This window comes from Erpetoichthys calabaricus, chromosome 2 (assembly GCF_900747795.2).
Source record: "Erpetoichthys calabaricus chromosome 2, fErpCal1.3, whole genome shotgun sequence".
NCBI classification, from domain to species: domain Eukaryota; kingdom Metazoa; phylum Chordata; class Cladistia; order Polypteriformes; family Polypteridae; genus Erpetoichthys; species Erpetoichthys calabaricus.
In genome coordinates, this window is record NC_041395.2 from 203,626,256 (window position 1) to 203,649,963 (window position 23,708).

At 35.4% G+C, this 23,708-nt stretch overlaps 1 protein-coding gene across 2 annotated transcripts in view; it reads left to right on the plus strand.

The window, feature by feature from the left end:
• The window catches only part of opa1 (OPA1 mitochondrial dynamin like GTPase), a 215,802-nt gene that overhangs the window by 110,200 nt on the left and 81,894 nt on the right, over positions 1-23,708 (plus strand). For both annotated transcript variants that reach the window (XM_051922224.1, XM_051922225.1), the window contains 9 exons: positions 474-546; positions 653-728; positions 904-1,019; positions 6,179-6,243; positions 10,683-10,766; positions 19,364-19,522; positions 19,721-19,873; positions 20,151-20,259; positions 20,386-20,465. In XM_051922224.1, the coding sequence (XP_051778184.1) occupies positions 474-546; positions 653-728; positions 904-1,019; positions 6,179-6,243; positions 10,683-10,766; positions 19,364-19,522; positions 19,721-19,873; positions 20,151-20,259; positions 20,386-20,465 (915 nt within the window). The remainder of the gene's footprint in view (positions 1-473; positions 547-652; positions 729-903; positions 1,020-6,178; positions 6,244-10,682; positions 10,767-19,363; positions 19,523-19,720; positions 19,874-20,150; positions 20,260-20,385; positions 20,466-23,708) is intronic.

Genomic DNA, 23,708 nt, shown 5'->3' on the forward strand with positions numbered 1-23,708 from the left:
TTCTGCCGGTTTCACGGTATTAGACGGTATTTTTTTCCCCATGCATGAGTGGATGTTAACCACATTTTCCACTGCAATTACTGCAGTAGACTGGCTAAGAATAACCTATTAGACTGTTATGAGAATTGTACATCGTACAAAAAGACATTTTAATGTGCACACAAGTATTAATCCAGGTTTGCATGGCCCCATAAAGTGATAGTTTTCAAGGGGGTGGCACTAAAGAGAAGGAATCACATTGCATGACAGATGCAGTCAAAATATAGATCCTTTAATTGAACAAATTTTGCAAAAGCTTAAACTATGATTTTGACAACATATTTTCAACCATCCAAAGAGGCATTTAGACTTAGTAAAATATCCAGAGGTGTTTGTCAAAAGTTGGATTGTTCACATAGTCTAGAATTGTAAAGGGTGATTTGACTTAACCACAGTAACTGTGAAATTGCAGATGAAGCTTTAATTTTTTTCAGATTCAACAAATTATTGAGGGTAAACTGTTCCCTATGAAGGCATTGGGATACTTTGCTGTGGTAACTGGAAAAGGTACAAACAATTCTTATTATCTTACTGAATTTAAGAGATGAAACAAAAAATGTGCAGAATATTTAACTTTATCAGCTTTAAATTTAAAATTTTCCTTTTTTCATAGGAAACAGCAGTAGTGAGAGTATTGACTCAATTAAAGACTACGAAGAGGACTTTTTTCAGAATTCCAGATTATTAAAGTATGTCCATGCTCTGATTAACTTCACCGTTGTTAATTTTATGTATTAGTTTGCTTCTTAATGATGTATTTTATTTTGGAATTAAACAGTTTTAGAGGCTAAGCTAATCGCTCCATTAAGTCCTCATCCTAATTTATATGTCTTTACTGAGAGTTATTTTTTATTTTCTTTCAAGAAATGGAATGCTTAAAGCCCATCAGGTGACAACTAAAAATCTAAGCCTTGCAGTGTCTGACTGTTTTTGGAAAATGGTCAGTGAGTCTGTGGAGCAACAGGCAGATGCATTTAAAGGTTTGACTGGATTTCTTTTTACTTTTAATCATTAAAGATTTTTTTTAAATAAGAAAGGCTTGATTAATCTAGAGTATATATTAATAAATTACATAACTTTACATCCAGGCTGCATGCTTAATGGTACTGTGTCTTTGTGTACATTCATTAATATTATAACAACAACAACAACATACACCATAGATATTTGATTATATATGTTACATCAGTACAATGTTATATTGAGTACCAAACATAAAACTACTTCTTCTTTCAGCTGCTTCTTTTAGGGGTTGCCACAGTGGATTATGTTTTTCCATATCTTGCTGTCCTCTGCATCTTGCTCTGTTACACCCATTCCCTTGCATGTCCTCTATCACCACATACATAAACAATATGACAAAATACAGAAATGCTCTCATGCCTAATATGTCCTCAAAAATAAATGATTATACATTAAGAGAAGACAGGTACAAATCAAGAATTATACTTAACCAGAGAGATTACAGTAGGAAAGGTAAATTATTGACATTCCAGAAGGTTCTTTTTTCAATAACCTGTGATGTTTTCCTAACTGAAATATATCACTGTGCTTAGTATGAATTTTTTTTAAAATTTTATTATTATTACTTGTTGAACCTGCACTTAATAATTCATTTTGTTTAGGGGTGCCTTTCTTGGCACTCAAGGACACCTTATAATAAATTAAAAAAATACAATGAAACAATATTATATAAATATGAGGATAAAAGCACAAAAGCATGCAGTCAACGGACAAACTCGGGGGAACAGGTATATTTTAAGTCTGGATTTGAAGTTGGGAAGTGAATCAATGCTATGGATATCTTGAGGGAGGGCATTCCAAAGATGAGGAGCAACATAGCTAAAACATCTATAACCCATTGTAGATAAATGAGCAGAGGGCATAACAAGATCTAAGAGTACGAGTTGGCAAATAAATGTGTAACAAATCCAAAAGATATAAAGGTGCCAAACTATGAAGAACTTTCAATGTTAAAAGCAAAATTTTGAAATCAGTCTGATATTTAACAGGAAGCCAGTGAAGTTCATAGATCCAGAGTAATGTGTTCTGTGGAGATGTTTCTGGTAATAACATGAGCAGCAGAATTTTAAACCAGCTGAAGCCTATGCAAAAGATTGTGAGGAAGGCCAACCAGTATAGAATTGCAGTAATCTATGTGAGATGTTACCAAAGCATGTACAAGGATAGCAGTAGTATTAGCTATAAGAAATGGACGAAGATAATTTATACTGCAAAGGTGAAAATATACAGATTGTGTAATATTATTAATGTGTGCTTTGAAAAATAGAGTACTGTCAAGAATGGCACACAACGTTAGAAGCATCAATTGTCAAAGAAAAACTGTCAAGTCTGGCAAAAGTAGATTTAGTACCAATGAGGAGAATCTCACTTTTATCATTATTAAGTGTGTTAAAATTGGAGGAAAACCACGCTTTTACTTCAACAAGGCAATTAGAAAGGATAAAGGGAAGAAGGGCAGAATTAGGCATGGCAGCTGCATACATCATTTGTGAGTAGATTATTTTTGCATAGGAGATTATCAGTTCCACTGCACGGCATAGTCAATTGAATATTCTTAATATTGCAAAATGAAATAGAATGATATTGCTTAGTTTTGGGTATTGTTAAATTAACATTAAAGTATATTAACTTGTGGTCCGATATGGGCAGATGCAGTACAGCTGAGAGGAGTTATATCAATGCAACAAATGAGATGTGTAGGAAAATCAGTCTACTGCTGTAAACCAAAACTGTCAAGACAAGATATAAAATCCGTCACAAGAAATTATTAGCATTATCCTTCCATCCATCCATTTTCCAACCCGCTGAATCCGAACACAGGGTCATGGGGGTCTGCTGGAGCCAATACAGGGCACAAGGCAGGGACCAATCCCGGGCAGGGTGCCAACCCACTGCAGGACACACACAAACACACCCACACACCAAGCACACACTAGGGCCAATTTAGAATCACCAATCCACCTAACCTGCATGTCTTTGGACTGTGGGAGGAAACCGGAGCGCCCGGAGGAAACCCACGCAGACACGGGGAGAACATGCAAACTCCACGCAGGGAGGACCCGGGAAGCGAACCCAGGTCCCCAAATCTCCCAACTGCGAGGCAGCAGCGCTACCCACTGTGCCACTGTGCCGCCCAGCATTATCCTTATGCATATAAAAATCACCCACCAACATAGCATTAGATGATATAGCACATAGAGAAATTAAAAAAACCTGAAAGTTCATCTAAAAAGTCCTTATTAGGATTAGGTGTTTGGTAAACAGTGGCTAGTAATGTAGGAGTGGGCCCATTGTTTTGTCTCAAATGGGGTATAAACATGCAAAACAAATAATGATATTTTCTGCCTATTATTGTAAATTATCGCGAGCCCACTCACTCTACTGGGGGTCTGAGGCTGACTGATGTAAACAAACCCTTGGGGCACAGCCTGATTCAGATGTAAAAAGTCATTAGGATGTTGCCAGGTTCAAGCAAGAAGCATGAAATTGTACTCACTATCGTCCAAAACATCACGAACTAATTAACCCTTGTTTGTAAGTGAACAAACGTTAAAAAGTCCAATAGCGATATAGTTTACGTCAGGCCTAGCATAACCCAACCTAGCTGGCGTAGCTAGCGCACTATAGTCAGCAGCCTGGTCGGATTTCCTTGAGCATCGCTGATTGGAAGACCAAAAGGACTGTATTGGGCTTGTGTCATTGAAATTGAAGTGCTGATGGAACCCAGGATGGATGTATCATTAACACGTATGACGAATAATGTCCAAGTCAGTACAATTCCATTAGTGGCTCAACAGAGTAAAAGCGAAGCTGGAAAAGTTCAACTGCAGTGTACTGGAATAAGGGTATATCAGAATGAAGTAATGAAGAAAAAATAATACAGAAGTATAGGATATTAAAGAGCATTGTCTCTACAAAGAGATCCAGTATCCAGATAGCCCAAATGGAAAAATACCAGAGAATACTCGAGAATACCAGAGAGCAGCAGCCGCCAATCGTATCAGCATTCACTCTTCCAGAAGTCAGCAGTTAATCCACTTGTCCAGGTTTAATATGTTCCATTTTATTGGCACATATTAAACCTTTTAAGCTTGTAGGAGAATAGCACATACTGTATGCTATTTAGAATTTTATTTTAAAGAACTCGTTTTCATTTAAAGTTCAGATAGTGAGTAATAGAGGTACTCACGAATGAAAATTATTAAAACTTATCAACAGTGCCACTATTTACAACCAATTATGTAGAAGAAGTGGTGCATCTCCTAAAATCCACAAACATCTGCATCATTTTTAGAGTATTAAGGTTCTGCTTGATGAGTGTACACAAATTGGTTATAAGAGTACTTAATACAGGTCCATCCAAAAAGGTCAAAGAAGCTTTCATGTCAGAAAAGAGTTGACTTAGTACCTTTAGGTAGATTAATATGTGGCCCATCAAAACAATTACTCATTTGATTTCTGAAATAAATTAAGGATAATTATTGTTTGTTCTTTGTCACTGTATAGGAAATGTTTAATATAAGAAATGAAGTATAAAATGATTATCAAAAACGTGAAAAAAGTGTATAGGAACATCATGGTGCTAAATTTTTTTAACCCTGCTGCACAATAGCATTAAGCCTGTAACTGAAATGCCCTGTGTACAAAAAGATTCACTCACCTCTCAGGCTCACCTGCCTTTAACGGTTAATAACTCTGAGCAATAGACAGCATGCAGGCATTAGATTTATGAATCACAGCTTTTGATTTCTTTTTCCTTTGTGCTTTTATTGATTTGTGCACATCATAAGCTGAATGAAAATCTGCAGGGGATGCAAATAACAAAGCAATTAATACAATATCTATAGCAGATGAAAAATGAGACCTGCTTTTGGCTTCAGCAGGAGACTGGTAATGGATCCCAAAGTGTGCGTGCAAAGCCCTGAAAATCAACAGCCAGTACTTGTTACGGGTGACTCTTGGCTTAAAGATAATGGTGTCCAAGTGACCATTCAGCTTTTATTGATCAGTAGCTTGGCAGACTGCCATCTCTTTCCTTCCTTTTGCAGCTTATCATAACCAGGGTTTTACTCATGTAAATTTTAGGAGTATAGCAACCATTAAAATTAACACTTACACCCACAGTACATCCACATTAGAGACTAAAGTGCCACAGTATATTTCATATAACTATTTAATGTCATGCTGATATGCTCAATAATAGATGCTGTGTTCCCAAGATGTATTTTCCACAGGGAAAACCGTAAAGATCAATAAAGGAATGAAATTAAAGCATAACTGGGACTATGGTTCTTTCTGCTCTGTGAAAGAATATAATCTTCTAACCTGAAACATGTATTGACATTAGACCGTGAAAACTTGAATATTTCAAGATCATTTATTGTTTATAATAAGGACTTTTGGTTTGAAACTGTTTATTTAATGTAAATTAAAACAATACGACTAATTTATAACTTTAAAATACTTCATGTGTGTAGTAATTTAGACAGTTGTTTTAAAAAAGAAAAAAACTACTCAATTTTTTGCTTTATTTAATGATCTTTGTACATGTTCCTGAAAAGCTGAACACAAAGAGCCAAAGTAACTTATTGCTCTTGTTAAGCAACAGAAAGTAAAATATTGAGCTCTGAATTGAATAAACTATTTATTTTTCTGGCAGTGGACAGAGCTAACATTTAGATTTTGTACAGCTCACATGTTTAAGTTTTGTGGTAACTGACTGTAGTTAAACCTTTATAGATTTACATGATCTGTCATGACCTGATGAACTGTCTATGCTGTTAACATTATGCAAATATTTTAGTCCACATGTTTAGTTCAGTCTTATTTGCTTGAAACAAATAAAGTATTTACTTTGTGTGTTTGTAGACCGTAGTGAAATTTGTCATGTCAGTTCTGAATTTTAAACTTTTATTAACTAGGCTGTGTAGGAATCTTTTAATCACTTTAATGGCAGTGAAGCAATATATAATTCAATCTATATAGTTTTTAATGTAAGGGAAACATTGTCTTACAGATTTGTTTATCATGTAACAGAAGGACTCAGTGCTTGTAGTTCATACTTTTATTCTTTTTAGTAATGACTTTATATCTAATTGACCTATTTGTTTTGCAGCCTCACGCTTCAATCTTGAGACAGAATGGAAGAATAATTATCCCAGACTGCGTGAACTTGATAGGGTAATGCCTTTACCTGTGTATGTTTTCTCTTACTCCACCCATTAAGGCCATTAACTCAGATCATCTTCTGAAACTTGTCTCGTAGAAGCTGTAAACTATATTTTGGGATGTTTCTGGCCTATTACCTGAATCATTTCTTCTACCTGTGGTGGTGCTGCTTTTGTAATAATTAAAATTGGGTGAAAGTGCCTTCTAATAGCCCCAGGATCCCTTCATTCCTTTAAGAGGGCCATATCTCTAAGAAAACCCTCTACAGTAGCTGCCTGATTCTTGCTGTCTCTGCCTGGAACCATCTACTGCCATCTGTATTACCTTTTTATGGTCTTTCTCTATCAAGGGGGAGTCTTGTGTTCTTGTCATCTTCTGATTTGCCTTCCCTCTATGGCCTTGAAGAAGTGTTGACCTGATTCCACCTAGGTCTCATTTGTCTCTTTGTCTTCTTCCTGTCTTGTCACTTCTGGGCATTCAGTATACAAATGCAGGATGTACCATCACCTGACAATCCCTTGTCTTGTACAGTGATATAAAAACATGCATAATTCCCTTATAGTTCATTTCTCACCTATCTCTCCTAAAGGTTTGCAGCGCCCTGCACTTGCTTTTTATCACTATTTCCTACCTGCAGTTCCCCCTGTAAACTGAACCATCCTTCAGATGTCGCAAATATATTTTGATTTATTTAAGCAGATTTACATAAAAAATAACCCTTGAGCACATTTTGATGAACTTAGTTTTAATTGCATACTGTTGTACAGAATAGAAAATCATGAGTTAGGTGTAATGTAATTGGCCATAGCTGATTGAAGTTTACTTCAGGAAAGATTTTAAACATTTTGCAAAATTAAATCTCCATAGTGGAAATTTGGATTTCCTTAAGGTGCTTCAGATTCCTCCCACAGCTGAAAGACCGGCAAGTTGGGTGGGTTGACATTAAAAAATTGGTGTGTGTCTGTTTTCATTCTGTAATTAGTTGGCATCCTGTTCAGGGATTATTTCTGCCTTTTACTCAGTGATTGCTTGGGTAGTTTCCAACTGCCTTGCAAACCTGCCCTGGATATGACAAGCAATTTGTATATGTATTGGTGTGTGTGTTTGTGTGTATATACATATATGTATAATTGGAACTGGAAATGTTACCAACTTGCCTGGAAGATGACCAAAGTTTACTATGTCCCCATGCACAGTGAGCAGGATGGTAAGAGATGGTAAAAAAAAAAAAATCCTCAGAGATCACTGTTGGAGAAAAAGCAGGAATCTTGTGGTCACCAAGTCTCCAAAACTACCATCAAATGCCACCTCCATGCCAACAGATTATTTGGTAGACGTATCAGAAAAAAAGCTTTCTTGTTATTTAACTACAAACCTATGCACCTAGCGTCTGCTAAACCCTACTAGAACTTGAATTGGTACTGTGTTCTATAGACCCACAAAACAAAAATTGACCAAACACTGAAGCTGGGTTTGGCATAAAAAGAATGATTACATTGTTAAATATAAAGCGCAATGTAAATAAAATTTATTATTATTATTGTACCGAAAAGAACCTGGGTTGTGATATTACTACGCTGTTTTTTCTTCAGAGACCCTGAGAACATTGTTAGGGTAATTGGAATCATGGATGTAACAGGAGATTTTAACTTTATATTTGGCTGTGTCTGCCAAGAAGCTTAAAATAGGCTATCCTTGGATCTTCCAGTAGGACAATGATCCAAAACATATGTTCAAATCAACACAAAATTGTATTTTTTAAATATTTCTTGATTAGGAAATGGTAAATGTTTTAAATAACTATTTCTTGATTAGGAATTACTCTTTCTCAGATTAAATTTACTTCAGTTAAAGGTTGGATATCTCTATTTTTCATTGTGAGATCAAGGTATTTCACCAGAAGAAGTAAACATTTTTTCTATATTTTTTTTACTCATATTTACCAGGAGTGCCAATAATTGTGTAGAGGACTATGTATGTGTGGATGTATATATGTATGTGTATATATGGAGGGATTATATAATGTACAGTTTTTAAAGTTGACAACATACAGTACTACTAAAAATGTGCCTAAAACATGCACCATTGTGCTAGTTAGAAATGTGTTCTGTTTTGTGCAATTCAACTTTAGTGCATATGATCACTCTGAAATTTACTGAAATGCACATTCTTTGAAGTCTGATGTGACAAAGAGTATTCATTTTACTTCAACCACCCTTTCAAATCCAGTTATTCAACATTACACATTTTGATAAAGCAGTGGGCTGTGTTCCATATTGTCCTGTGTGTGTTACTGTATATTATTTTACCCAGGCATTGATTTTGGTTTTTATTTAGTAGCTAACCTCACCTCATCCTAAATTTAGTTAATTTTGGTGTTAGATATAGGCTGTAGGGCAAAATGAAAAACATGGTGTTAATGTCAGAGGAAGGTTTAACCCTATTACAAATGAGGTTTTAGACTTTCACCTGGGATGTCACTATATAAAATTAAATACATTATATTGGACATGCTATCCATTTTCTTATGACATTTCAGTAATGATAGTCTGTAGCCTGCTTTTTCTTACTTTAAAATAAAAGTTGCCTGCCTCTACTCTTTCTGTCTAAATAAGTGAGTTAAGTACTTAATTTAAAATAATAAAGCAAAAAAATAGTATAATGTCTTATTTTTGTCCTGCTAGCGTTTTACCATTTGCTGTAAACTGTTGATTTCAAAGCCACATGTTTACACATGTAGCAACTGTACCACCAAATAGCAGATTAAGAAATTTACCATTCGAGTATTAAAGGAAATTGTGTAGTGAAAATGAAGTTGTCTTGCTATACTTTTAAAAGCACACAAATAAAAATGAAAACTGTGAGAAAATAATTCAAACATTCAGCAACAGATCCATGCATCTATTACTCATTTAATCTTATGCAACAATACTTTAACAAAAGGTTCTTTTAGTCTTAATTATGGTTGTAAAGCATTAGTAAAGTATTTATTCATCTCTGTGCAGTGTGGCATTTGATATGCTGGTTAAATTATTTATGAATATTAAGGGTTTACAGGTCTTATAATGAAGTATGCAATATCAAGAGACATATGTCTCACTTAAGCCACTTTGGACCATTCCAAAGTGAAGTTATTTTAGTGAGCCATATTACACAGATGAATAACCACTTTACTGATGCTTTGTAAGTGTATTATCACCATAAAAGCCTTTGATAAGGTCTTGTTAAATAAGATTAAATGTGTGATAGATTAATTTTTGCAGTATGAAACTGTTACCAAACAGTTGTTAAGATGCAACTTAATTTCTCAGCCTACATTTACCCAATGTGGTACTTGAGAGTAACTCTTGAAAGATGCAGTCTTATGAGAATTTTGGTCAAACAACTGTTGTTCTCAGTTTATCTCATAGTCCTAGATTTCTGTACCTGTGCCTTTAACTGTACAGCTAGGGATACATAGTATCGCCATCCATGATCCCTTGTTTGCCAGTTCTTTAATCCTCATTATTACTTTGTAATATTGTTATATTATTACTTTGTTTCTCCATATATATGTCAGTGGATTTCCTCTTCTGTGAGTATAGAACGCAGTGTGAGAAATATAAGTGTGAAAGTATTGGTTTTGGAAGGTGCAAATGATGTATGAAAGCTGAAAGAGAAAGCATAAAACTAGATCTGAAACAGAAGCAGACCCAACATAATGTTAAAAGTTGGCCCTGCAGTGGATCCTTTGTAGATGTCACCAAGTATGGTAAGTTGGTTTTTCACTTACAGTAGCATTTGGTTCATGTCTCACTTGCATTAATATTTTTAGTGGCCTTATCTGACATAACTGACTGCTTCTTTTAGTTATTTGTTAGTCTTCATTTGTACATGTATCAATGGGGATGCCTAACTCTGTGAAATTATATTATTTCTTTTATCCATCCATCCATCCATTATCCAACCAGCTATATCCTAACTACAGGGTCATGGGGGGTCTGCTTGGAGCCAATCCCAGCCAACACAGGGCGCAAGGCAGGAAATAAACCCCGGGCAGGGTGCCAGCCCACCGCAGGGCGCACACACACACACACACTCACACACTCACACACACCAAGCACACACTAGAGACAATTTAGAATCGCCAGTTCACCTAACCTGCATGTCTTTGGACTGTGGGAGGAAACCGGAGTACCCGGAGGAAACCCACGCAGACACGGGGAGAACATGCAAACTCCACGCAGGGAGGACCCGGGAAGCAAACCCTTATTTCTTTTATATTCTTTGTATTTCCTATTGTTTTAGTGTTGATCTGTCCCTTTTTTGGAGGGATCTTTTTTTAAAGAATAAAGTTTTTCAATTTTGAAATTATTATATGATGTCTAATGATCTCCCACCTGCTTGAAATCTTTATAATTTATTTATTTTAAGTAATTCAGAACTGTTTTCATTTTTCTTCCTCTTATTAGAATGAACTATTTGAAAAGGCCAAGAATGAAATCTTGGATGAAGTGATCAGCCTAAGTCAGGTTACACCAAAACACTGGCAAGTACTTATTTCATATGCAAAATAATAATTCTGGAAGTAACCAAATGAAAACCTGTGAACCAAATGGAAGAATGCAGGTTACATAGCTGCTTTCAGAATGTGCTAAAATAAACATTGTCAAAAGTAAATAATTTTGGAAGTAATGGTATATTGCAGTTATATGGTGATAGTTTAATGTGTTTGTTGATTAACACATTGGGGTAAGGTTACATTACTTATATCAGGTCATCACAACATTCTGAGCCTGTAATATGTAAATGTATTTTTTACGTACTTCCTATAATCCCACAAGTAAATGAATGTGCCCAGTTTCTTATTTCTTGTGTTGCTTTTTTTTTTTTTTTTTTTTACTTAGGATTCATTATTGCAGTAAATATTCATCCTTTAGCCACAAATATGTTTACAGGGAATAGGTATATGACAGACAGTTATCCTATTTAATACAAAACCAACTCTAATTAAATGCCTGATCTGAAAACGTTATCACATGGCTCTTCTAAGATATTTTTGTCCTTTGAAGGTGAACAGAGCAAGAATATTTTAGCTTCAATTTTAATTTTCAATTTAGTTTTATGTACTTTTAATTACCATTTCTGTTTTAGATGTAGTTTTGATGATTTATCCCAATTAGTTTTTACTTTGAAGTAATTGTTTCATTTTAGCTTAAAAAGTGGCTAATTGATGAAGGTTAAGAAATTCCTGGTGTTCCAACATAGCAAAATGATTGTAAAACTGATCGGATATACCCATAAAAGACTTGATGAGCCCGTTTTTGTTCCTCCCCTACATTCAGATAGTTATCTTCTGAGTTCTACTGTTGTAATTTTTTTTTTTCATATTGTAACTTTGTCCATGTGTTCATTGAGCAGTTTGTTTAGTTTGGCAGCACTAATCATTTTAAACTTCAGATCAAGTACTTCACATTATTTTATGACAACCTTATAGACATTTAATAAACAGCTGTGTCAGGGCACTTTCCGTCGCCTTGTAATTGATTCATTTAAAGCAGTTTACTATAGAGGAAAAATTAGTTTATTAACCAATGTAGCCTGTCATTTTACCTTCTGTCGATTATTTTGTTAGCATGTCAAGGTCCTCAACCTCCTTATAGGCTTGTGTATGAAAGCAATTGAAGAGTGTGTTTAAATTCATTGGATTATTTCTGTTTAACTAAATTTCTTAAACCTGACTGCCGCGTACATTATTTACATACTTGCTCTTGTTCCTGGCAGTGTCATCATTAAATTACTCCCAGGCAGTACTTTCCCATTTATGACCAATTCTTTGATGTGTGTCCATGTTCAAAAATGTATTATGTCTAGATAACTGACAGCTGTTATGCTCATTAGTAGACATAGCTGTACAGTGCATAGCCATTTACTGAAAAAGAAGGGACGATCCAAAACAATGTTCTGTCTAAGCACTGGGTTGCCATAAGAGAATTTTTGTTTATATTAACTTGTGAGCACCTCTTAATATTTTGAAATATAATTATCTATTCATATGTAGTAATCTCAATTTTGCACACATTACAAAGGACACTTGAAAATGCATTTATTAAACTGGTATATTTATGTAAACCAGTCAGGCATAAACAATTTAGTCTTTCATTCATTAGGCTACACTGTATGACCAAAGGCCAAAAAAAAAATGAACAGGCATCTTAACATTGTAACTTTTTAATTAATGTATTACATATGCATAGATTAATTTAAATAATTTAAAATTGATTTAAAATTACTACAAATTAAAATACCAGAGTCTAGATGCCGAGTCACATTGGTGGCTTGTAAAAATTACTACCATCCAGAAACTGTTCATTTTTTGAACAAATATTATATTCTAAACATTCATTCAGTCATGATCTAACATGTCCAGTCCACCAGAACCTTGTTTGACAGCATCAGACACTATTTTTATTTATTTTGTTTTTATAAAAAAGGCAAAAAAAAAAGAAAGAAACTGAACAAAAAAAAAGTAAGAAAAGAAACCCTAAACCATTTACCAAAAAAAAAAACAAGCAACAGGGAGCAAGGATACCAAAAATATAGAGTTGAGAGCTCTGTGTGTAAGAGCCAATCTTAAAAAGTTGATATTAATGTTAAATTCACATAAGTGTCTGCTTAATTTCAACAGAATATCAGTTTGTCATAGTTATTTAGATTATTATCCCATGTAAGTAACATGAACATATCTGTAAAAACAGTGGTAAATAAGCCAGTTATGAAATAGTCTCACTCCTAGCATCTACTGTTAGATTAGTTTACAAATAGAGAATTGTCATTCAGTTTTCTGACCATGCTGACTGTTCTACACGTAATGTGACCATGAGATCAAACGTAGAGAGAGATTGAAACAAGATAAATAAACCTTAAACAACTTTCTTTAAACAATAACTTTTCTTTGTAGTATTTTTCTCTATTTTTATGCAACATGTTTTGCTAAAACCTTTAAAACAAAGATATATGGATTGTGGAATTATCTGAAAACGCATCATACCATTTCCTGGACTGTCCTATGAAGCAAGCTAAAAGCTGCAGAGCTTTGGTTATTTTGAACAAACGCAGCTACACCGTGTTAAAAACTGGGTTCATCTCCATTGCATAGTCCAGTTCACAGTTGCACACCATATTTTACAGAATGCAGCTTTTTCTGCTTATGCTGTTTTCAATCCAGTTACATGTGGGATATCATTCTGAATAAAACCAGTGTGATTTTCTTCCCCCCAGAATGTTCTAATTATTGGAAATTTTGCTAACTTGATGGTGAACCTAATTCATCCTAAAGGGTGCTTTTCTTATTCAACAGCTTAACTTCAGATAGTCAGGGCTTTTCAAAACTGGGGTATTTTTTTTTCAATATTTAGTCATCAAGTTTTGCTTTTCTGTGTTTCAGATGCTAAAGTTATCAAAATGAACAACTGCCAAACTGTGCATAAATAATATTCACGTTATGGAGTAAGATAAATTGACTCCGTAACTTTAATGTCAATTTTCAAAGTGTTTGTCAGTGGGCTTTCATTATTGATTATTGATTACAGATCGGAAAAACATTTTGCTATACCTGCTTTTTACAATTTAGGTGAGGGGATTTTTTGAATTACTACTTTGTACACCAAGACTTAACTTGCGCCTGCTCGTACACACATGTACATTGATCAACAGTAGGGTACTGGCAATTTGTTTATTAAAAGAAATAAAAACAGAACATTTTCCTTTTCACCCATATTAGATTACAGTAGACCCCCGCGTAGACATGGTTCAGGGTTTGCGGCCTCAGTCGTTCGCGAATTTTTCCTTAGAACCTAACTAATAATTTTTAGTGGAAACCACAAATATCCTCCACAATTTTTTATGGCTTTTTTCGTGGCAATACTGCACTGTAGAGAGAACAGGAAGCAACTGTAGAGGAAAACACGGCTTGGGATGGTGAAAGTAGCCAATCCAAGAGCGTACTCTACTAGAATTTGAAACTGTAACTTCCAGTAGTCCCTGCAGTGGCTCCAATTGGTCTTCTGCTGAGGGTGCAGGGGCTGTTGGGGTCAAAGGATGTCAGTGCGGCTTTTAAAAAGGGGTCCGGTGACCAAAAGAAAAAAAAAGTTTTTGTAATTTGTATTTGACGTTCCTGTCTCTCTGCCTGCCTTCTGTTGGGTTACCTGTACTTATTCGTTTTGTCCTGGATTGTTTCGTGGTTGCGGTCTGGATTGTTTGTTGTCTGCCTGTGTACATGAGGACGGACTATAACTGGATTCATTGCTATCCTGCGAAGAAAGGAGTGCTCCTGAACCAGTCTACCCATCTTCACCATTTCAGGAACTACCGGTAGGACTATCTTTACTTTCCCATTCAACGTGCGGATCTCTGGACTATCTATTTTCATCATTACATTTCATCCGTTGCTGTTTTTCATGGACTTTTCTGTGTGTGTTTTGTTGGTGCTTTGTTGTATTTAATGTATAATCGCCGTAAGGAGAACAGGGGTGGCATTGTTGTTCTCGTTTCTTTTCATTACATTCTTTAATTGTTGTTTGATTACCGGTTTGCTTTGTTTTTGTCTGTGTTTGTGAGTATGTGCAGGTTCGGGTCAAGGCTGGGTGCGTCCCTGGAATCTCCACCATAAAAATAAATAAATCACCGTCTTCTCGACGGTGTGAATCTTAGCGGCACCGGACCGCTACAGCGTTATTCATTTCCCCTTGCTGATTGACTGCTGCCCTGTGACGCATCTCCAGCTGAGTGTTCTTGTGTTTTCCGTTTTGTTTTTCTTAATCCTTAAATCGCCGCAACTGGCTATAGTTGTTTCCCAGTGCCATTTGCCAGCACGTAGGAGCAGAGTATATTCGTCGACGTACATTCATTGAACGCTGCAACCGGCTATTGTCAGTTCCCAGTGCAATTTACCAGCACGCTGGAGCTGATCAGTCAGTGCCATACATTCGTTGTGCAGCCAGCTCATGACCACTGCCAGCACTGCAGCCTCACTGTCTCTGGGATTGAGCCGCTGCACTAGACTAGTCTGCCAGCATCAGCATTTACCTCTGTGTGCTTGCATGCAGCCAATTCAAGCACAGTTGGCTCGGTGATTTACTGAATTTCATCAATGGTGTCAGTTGCACCTTGTACATATTGTTCCAGTAGTTTTTTAAATAGTTTGTACAGTTTATTGGCAGTGTGTAAAATGATCAGTGTTGCAGTAATTGTGATGCTCTTTGCATGAAAAAAAGTGTTCCATTAAAATTTCACATTTTCTTTGTGAATTGTGACATTTACTTTAAACGTGCAGAAAAAAAAGTATTTGGCGTCCAGGGATGCATCAACCCCCAAGTATGTGGCAGTTTATGGGTTAAAGCCCCAAGATGCTGTCGTAACGCCCTGCACCTTCTAAGGCTTCTGGCAATAAAAACATGCTTGCATGAATTGCAGTACATAAAGCGGTAACATCAGTATTTTACCTTCTAGCACTGCGGGTGACATATCAGTACAGTACTGTACAGTATACAGGTTTACCTTTACATTCTTTTTTTTAAGGTAATGTATTAAGCTGAGGTTGAAATGAAATTAGTGTTTTGGGGGCATATTTAGGGTTTAAACTATAAAAAAAGAAAGTACAGTCCCCCGCGGCTCTCCTGTGTTGCTGACCACAATGTCAGACCTGCAGTTCCCGAGACACACATACTGAGGTCTGTCTTTAAAATAGTCCACGATCCATGCTACCAGGTATGAATCTACTCCCGTCTCTGTCAGAGAGTAAATACATAGGCTATATTTCCAATTAAGTAATTTGTTTCTCCTCAAAAATTCCTATGGGATGTTCACAGGTTTTTGATTAAATTTGTGATTGAAAAATCTGTCACTTCTGTTTTCTTTTGGATAATTTTTAATGTTCCCTTCCTAAATATACCAAGCATGTTGAGCAGGTGCCCTGTGACATTCATACAGTGTGCCTTACATGTAAAAATTCACTGTATGTGTACACCTTAAAAATGTAAATTATTTTTAAAACAATTCACTTCTTTAGTGGGTAAGAAAAGTATTCATCAGTGAGTTTGGATCAATGGCTTGATAAATTGCCTAATCCTGGCTATTGTGTGTGTTCTCTCTGGGTGGTTGTTTTGTGGACTATGTTGGAAAGCTGTGTATTGATATGAAGAATTAGAACAAGGTGACTTAAAGAAATGAAATATGTGCAACCATCTGTGATAAATGACTCTTGGCACCTTGGCAAAGACACAATTCTTCACTGTTTGTGTACTGTGACATTGCAATGCTGGGGCTTCCTCTGAATTTCTCTTTCCACTTACATGATGTAACACTAGACCTTTTACTTTTAAAAGTTTTTTTTTTTTTCTTTTTTTTAAGTTAACTGTGTCTTTTACTTTAAAAGAACAAATGCTGTGAATTCAGAACAAAGTGTTTTTAAGCATTGTGTTGAAAAAGGTATGGCTTTGGAGTTTTCTTGTTGATCAGGGGGTCAGAAAATTTGAGTAAATAATAAGTCTCTTTCCTTAATGACCACACAATCTGAGCACACAGAGAAATAGAATATGCAAGTTTACAAACAGTTATTTAATTGATCGTTCAAGATGAATATAATTATTATAAGCAATTCTAGAGAAACAGAACATCCCAAAGCATTTTTTACAGATAAATATTTAAATTGACAGTTAGGTAATGGTTTTACTTTTGAATGCTTCTCTTTCGCCCATTATGATGAAAGATTGATTTATATGAAGTGAAGCTAAGTATGTTGTGACTTGTATCTTGGATTTTGCAGTATGGAGTGGATTAATTTTACCAGACAGAAGACTAAAATTCTGCAAATCCTGCCTTCTATTTTATTTTTACGAAATTGAGTGTCTTCTAGCTCTCTACATCTCATGTGCTAGGAACTCATTCACTAATGTCTTGAGTTATTTCGGCAAGTCAGTGTGTATGATGACAGCTATAAATTCTGTCTGCCATTTGCATTGTGAGCCTGGTTTGCTACGATTTCCCTGTATTCACTTTTGTATTCATTTTGTGCTAAATACGCATTGGAAATGCATTTACTTTCTTGCTTATTCTAATTTAAAAAAATATTAACTATGTTGCCTTATTAGTGAAGAACATGTTGACAGTCTCTTGGCAGAACTAACCAGGGGCTTTGCCTTTGCCATATAGTAATTCAGGTAAGATTGAGAATGCCAGAAGGTTAAATTCTGAAATGAGATATTAATAGAATAATAAGGGAACACAGATGTTTTTTGTTCCTGTTACACAAGTTGTATTCAACTAGCAGGAAAAATTACTAAAGAAACACTTTTTAGCGTAGTGTATTTTCTTTCATACCAAGTCTGAACTATACCAAGAATGTACTATAAAAAATCCAGTTTGTGTGTGTGTGTATCTTATAAATGGTGTTTCACCAAAGAATGTTTTGTGCCTGGAAAAAAGGGCAATGCTCACTTATGCCTAAATGGATGAGCTTGGACATTAGTGAATATGTTTATTTTATGGAATAAAAGTTTTAAATGACTTACCCATTTTTTTGCTGCTAAACCTTTAATTTAGCAAGAGCCCTATTTATGGGAACCCCTCAGTTTCCCTAATAGTCTTTTGTGGTTTCAGAGGTGATGTACTGGGGACGGAACAGAGATTTTTAGCAGTACCATAAATTGAGGAGTCAGAGCTACTTCCCTTTATAGCACAATTTCATGTGACATATTATAATATATACTATGATAATGAATAGGTAACTTAGACTTAAAGAATACATAATTTATCCTTTAATAATCTCAATGATCACACTTTCATAGAAAGACCTGATATCAATTCAATTTATATCCTTTTTTTAGTTTTTTTTCTCCTCCTTCTCCTTTATTTTAGGCTGTATGTTCTTGATAACAGTACTTGATAGTAATACTTTTCCCATACTTGATAGTAATACTTGAGCTATATCTGGTTGAGTGGCATATCAAAATAATTATGCTTTCTGTGTTTCATTTAAGTGACAGTTGTTTTGCATTGTTATAAATTATAGACTTTTAAAGACACAAAGAAAATGTTTTTTCCAGGCTTCTTTTTTGTATAGTATAATGCATTTGTGTAAAGGACATTTTTAAATACATCGCTCCACCCCAAAAAATGTAAAGCCCAGATTCTTCCCAAAGACTTATGTTATTTTATGTGAGCTTAGATCAATATAGTCTTGGGCATGTAGCCAACAATATTATTGCTGGGGGAAGAGAACAATTGTCACATCTGGCTTTCTGTTCCTCCCTGTGCATCAGAATGGAAGGAGCAAAAAGTGGGCCTGGATGGGTGATTAAAAACAAAATGTCACACTCTGAGTTCTGCATCTCACAAACCCCTGAAACATTCATGTTACTCTTTATGAGCCTAGGAAGGTTCAAGGCAGGCAGAGACTCCCAAGGAATTGGATAAATGAGGCCTTGCAGAAAATAAGGGAGGGTCTCAGAGAGAGCAGTGACACGTGAATATGGAAGAAAATTCTTATACTAGTCAGACTTTTAGTGCAATTCCTATGAGTAAGTCTGTGGTGCATGATAAATTTGGGGACAGACCTCACTCAGTGGATGAATTTCCCTGTGTAACCTAACAAAGCTTGAGCAGTTTTATAATGAAGAATGGGTGAAAACTGCAGTGTCAAGAATAGCTAAGTTGATAAAGACCTGTCAACACCAACACAATGCTTTAATAGTAATGGTTGCCAAAGGCCAGTGAGTCATTCTCTAACCTGCTTTGCCCTGAATGGGGCATGCTGGAGCCCATCTCAGTCAGCATAGGGCACAAGGCTGGAACAAATTCTGGAAGGCTGCCAAAGGTGCATATTTTAAATACTAACTTGAATAAGGTGATTACTTATGTGATCAATTGTTTTGTCAATTACAGTTGTAATTAATTTGAATAACTTTGTAGAGATCTAATCAAATCCAACATAATTCAATGTTGTATAATAAAATCAGAATTTAATACCATTGCTAAGCAGCTCCACAATGTTTTCCTCTGTTTCAGATGTGCATGTTGTATTGTGTCTCAGATTGGTTAATGCATGGAATTCTTTTTGCTAATTAAGGCTTCTTTTTTTCCTTTCAGGGAAGACATTCTTCAGAAGAAGCTGTGGGAGAGGGTGTCCACACATGTGATAGAGAATATCTACTTACCAGCTGCTCAAACAGTAGACTCTGGGACTTTTAATACCACTGTGGATATCAGGCTGAAGCAGTGGACAGATAAGCAGCTGCCCCACAAAGCACTTGAGGTAATGATAATTAAATGACACTATACAGTCTGACCCCAGGTAAGCAGGCAGAATTGTCTTTTGAACAGATAATTGTTAAAGTCAAAAGTATTGTATTTTTAACTTTTATTGGTGAAATGAGTATCACCTCAGTTTTATTCTGTTTTTTTCCCTCAAGTTTATTTTTTTTAATATATATATATATATTTATTGTCTCAGGTAGCCTGGGAGACCTTACAGGAAGAATTTACTCGCTTCATGTCAGAGCGGAGAGGCAAAGACCAGGATGACATTTTTGACAAACTGAAGGAGGCAGTGAAAGATGAAAGCATTAAACGGCATAAATGGAATGAAAGAGCAGAGGACAGTCTGGTAATTTTTTTTCAGCATGGCTATAGTGCAGTTGCTGACATAAAACCGTTTATGAAATGTCCAGTGGCTGTTCTCTTATTCAAGGATATGCAAGTACAATCTTTTTGAAAATTTGTTGTTGGGATGCCATAATTAAGCGCCTATATTGATCTATTAATAAATAATAATTATAAAAATCCCTGAATAATACTTGCTTTATTTCATAATGGAAGTTATTTTCTGCATAATGCAGAATTCACCGTACAGTGTATGTAACCATTACTTTCATATCTTACAGCGTGTTATTCAACACAATGCTTTGGAAGACAGGTCCATCTCAGACAAAGCACAGTGGGATGCAGCAATTCAGTTTATGGAAGAGACACTACAAAATCGCCTTAAGGACAGTGAGTGTCTAGAGAGTACTTTTTATGAGAAATTGCTTTTTGTTGTTTTGCAGTTTCTTGTATGAACCAGAAGTTTTGATTTTACATAAAGTGAACACCTTTTACACTCCTTCTTTCTTCTTTCAGCTGAATCCATTATCAATGACATGATAGGTCCAGACTGGAAACAGAGGTGGCTGAATTGGGTGAACCGAACACCAGAACAGGTTTTCTTTAATGAAATACTTTCCTGGGGTTTATTTTTTAAATAAACTGCAAGTGTATGTAAGTGTGTGAATGGCCAAAATGTATCTGGGTGTTTGATAAACAAACAACCTTGAGGTGCTAAATAGTTTCTTCTCATTAGTGAAACTTCCTGTGTTCTTATGTCCTAGAAAGTTGCTTAGTCATATATTTTAAATTTTATTTCCAGAGAATTTAAACACAATTTAGTCTGGGGAAAAAAAACTGCTACCATGCATTACAGAAGCTTCAAAGGACACTTCCATTACATGTCCAAAATACCAATCATAATATAAAGTACAGCACTGTAGATAACTAGACATTTTTTCCAATGGCTGTAAACATATGCCGTTCATATGCATATTATGTCTAGACCTTTGGATCAAGGTTTGACATTATTTCCCATGTAATGGTAACATAGCAAAAATAAATGGAAATAATTTACTTATAAGTGCTGCTTTGGGTGCTTGTCCTTTGTGTTCTCTGGAAATCTGTTTTTTCATAAACACATTTTAATTTTTGTTAATGAAATTAATGCTCTGCTGTTACTAGTTTCATTGAAGGAGATATCAAAATTCATAATAGAACCACAGTCATTGATCAGATGTACAAATCTGTTGAGTAATACTACTTCTCCAGTCAACAGGCAATCTATAGCAGCTTTACTCAACCATTAAAGAATAGTTTCTAAGTATTAGGCTGTTGGATGTCTGTTATTAAAATGCACCCGGTATGAATGAGTACTTTGCCAGTCCCAATCCTGTATGATTCTTTGCATACCCTGCCAGCAGCAATACTATTTTAGTGAAAATTGTAACAAATGTTTCTCATTATTTGTATATTTCATATGTTGTGGAACAACACAGCACAGTTTGGCACAAAGGAAAACCTTTGTGATTTAAATTTTACAGTACATTTAAGGTGAAATATGAATATAATGCAGAATGATTTAAACAATTTTCAACACTTGTACAGTCTTAGAAATTGCTTTTCTTCATTTAAATGTAGTAATCCTCCTAGCAGGTGCCATCAAATTTCATTTTTAACATACAGTAAAAACATCAATACATATTTTACTGGTCAAAAGTGTGTTTATTTTTAAACCTCTGGCAGTTTACCACTTATCTTTGTATAATTTCAGACTACCTGGACTTCAACTGCTTTATTTTGTATAACTAGAAAAATTTGTTCTAAAACTTTTGATACACAGTGCATTTTTCTGATTATCTTGGCAGTATTATAATTTTGTTCGAGTCTTGGATCCCACATTGTATGGTACAAGCGAAGGCTGTCAGATTTTAGATCTTAATATGTTTCAGTTAAGCATGTATTTGTATTCAAATGGATGTCAAAATTTCTGTGTAATTAATGTGCTTTTGTAGTGTTTGTGCTGGTTTTATATTATCAGTATTTTTACTTTGTACTGACAATAGTTTGTAATGCAAGAAGTGCTTTTGATCTTTAAACAGTTGCTTAAAAGGATCAGGTGAAAACTGCAGCCTTGACATGAATGTGAAAACGAGCATATTCACATTAGCAGGTTTCTGTGCAAATACGAAATGAAGCAATCAAAGGGAAATCTGAGGCATACACATTTCACTGTGCCTCTTTGCACATGTAATGTATGTAAGAAACCCAGAAAAGATCATTTGTGATTGCATAAGCATGTTAAACCTAACCAAGAATCAAATTTTCTTTTTCCCAGCAATGCTGCTTTTTGCGCCTAGAGGTCAGAAGACGTGCTTCCTACAAGTGTTAATAAGCGAAATTCACCAAAGTGTTTTTCACAGTGAATATGCTGTATTTAATGATTACCTTGTTCACTGAATATTTTCATAGAAATCTAAAAAAAAAAACTGCCTTGTGGCCATTGTAGGCAAACATTATTTTTCCATCGCCCCATGATGCTTTGTGCATTGTTTATGTCAGCTTCCAAAAAAAAAAAATCTATAAAATGAATTTCACTGATTATCAAGAAACTACTAAATTAACTATTTAAACTTCTGAAGTTTAAATTATTTCTTCTCAATCATGGTATATACTAATCTGCCATATGAAATGCATTCTAAAGCAAATTATTTTTTATAAATAACTAACCCACTCTTTCTTAAATAAATTGTTATAAAAGTTATTTGAGTCCCATTATTAAGAAAAGCCTTAAAACTTGAGATTACAAATGGCATGCCCATGTTATTTTAAGAAGGATAAAAGCACAAAGCAACATGTTGTTGAGACATTCAGCCATTTTAAAAGGACACCAGCTGTCACTTTACTGCACCACTTGTTTTCATCCATGGCTTCTTTTGGGACCATGGGTGCCAATTCACATCAGAAATTGATCCCTAAATGCTGTTATCAACAGAGTGTTTACGTCTAGATGTAAATTTCTGTCTTTAGACAACTAGACAATAATAGCTAATAAAAGTCAGACTTTTGATCTCTCTTATTTGTTAACTATATGGAAGCATATTTAATTATTTTGCAAAGATTTTACCTTCTGCCCCTGGATTGGTAATGCATGTATGTGCTTCAATGAAAAAGAATAATATAATGACCCAGGGGTACGAGAGATGGAGGCATGGAAGTAGCCACTTCATGCCAGTGGCTGAGGTGGTGGCCTTAAAAAAAGGGTTGTCTGGTTTCTTCAGCAGTCGCTTCCACCATGCCACCCAGCAGTTCATTGGCAACACTTGCTTCCAGCAGCTGTGTCCTTTTGCCTGGTGATGCATGCAACCCAGCTCTACCCAACTCCACTCACTGGGTACAGAAGCAACCTATATGCGCCTCTTTAACCCCAGTTCCTCACTGTCAGCTATATGTCAGGACTGATGGACTCTAGCAGCTGGGATATGCTTAAGTGATGTGTTTCTGTGGGCTTAAACCCTGCCAGTCTTTTATGCCTTCTTCTCCAGACAATGCAGAGATGTCATTCCTGCCTCACAGATTCAGGGTCCACATAAATTCTAAGGTTTCTCCATGTATATTTATGTATTGAGTGCTGTGAGTGCCAGTGAGTTTATTCAATCAAAACACATTATTCTTTTATTACTATATCACTCAAAACACATTGTTCTTTTATTACCATATCCCTCAGCAAGCGCGACTCACTGTGCATTAAATACGTAAATGATTGGTGTGTAATGTTTCAGTCTACTCTAATGCACACTCTGCCCTTTTCATTTCTTTTATCATGCATGTGCTGAACACTCCATAGAAACTGTGGCATG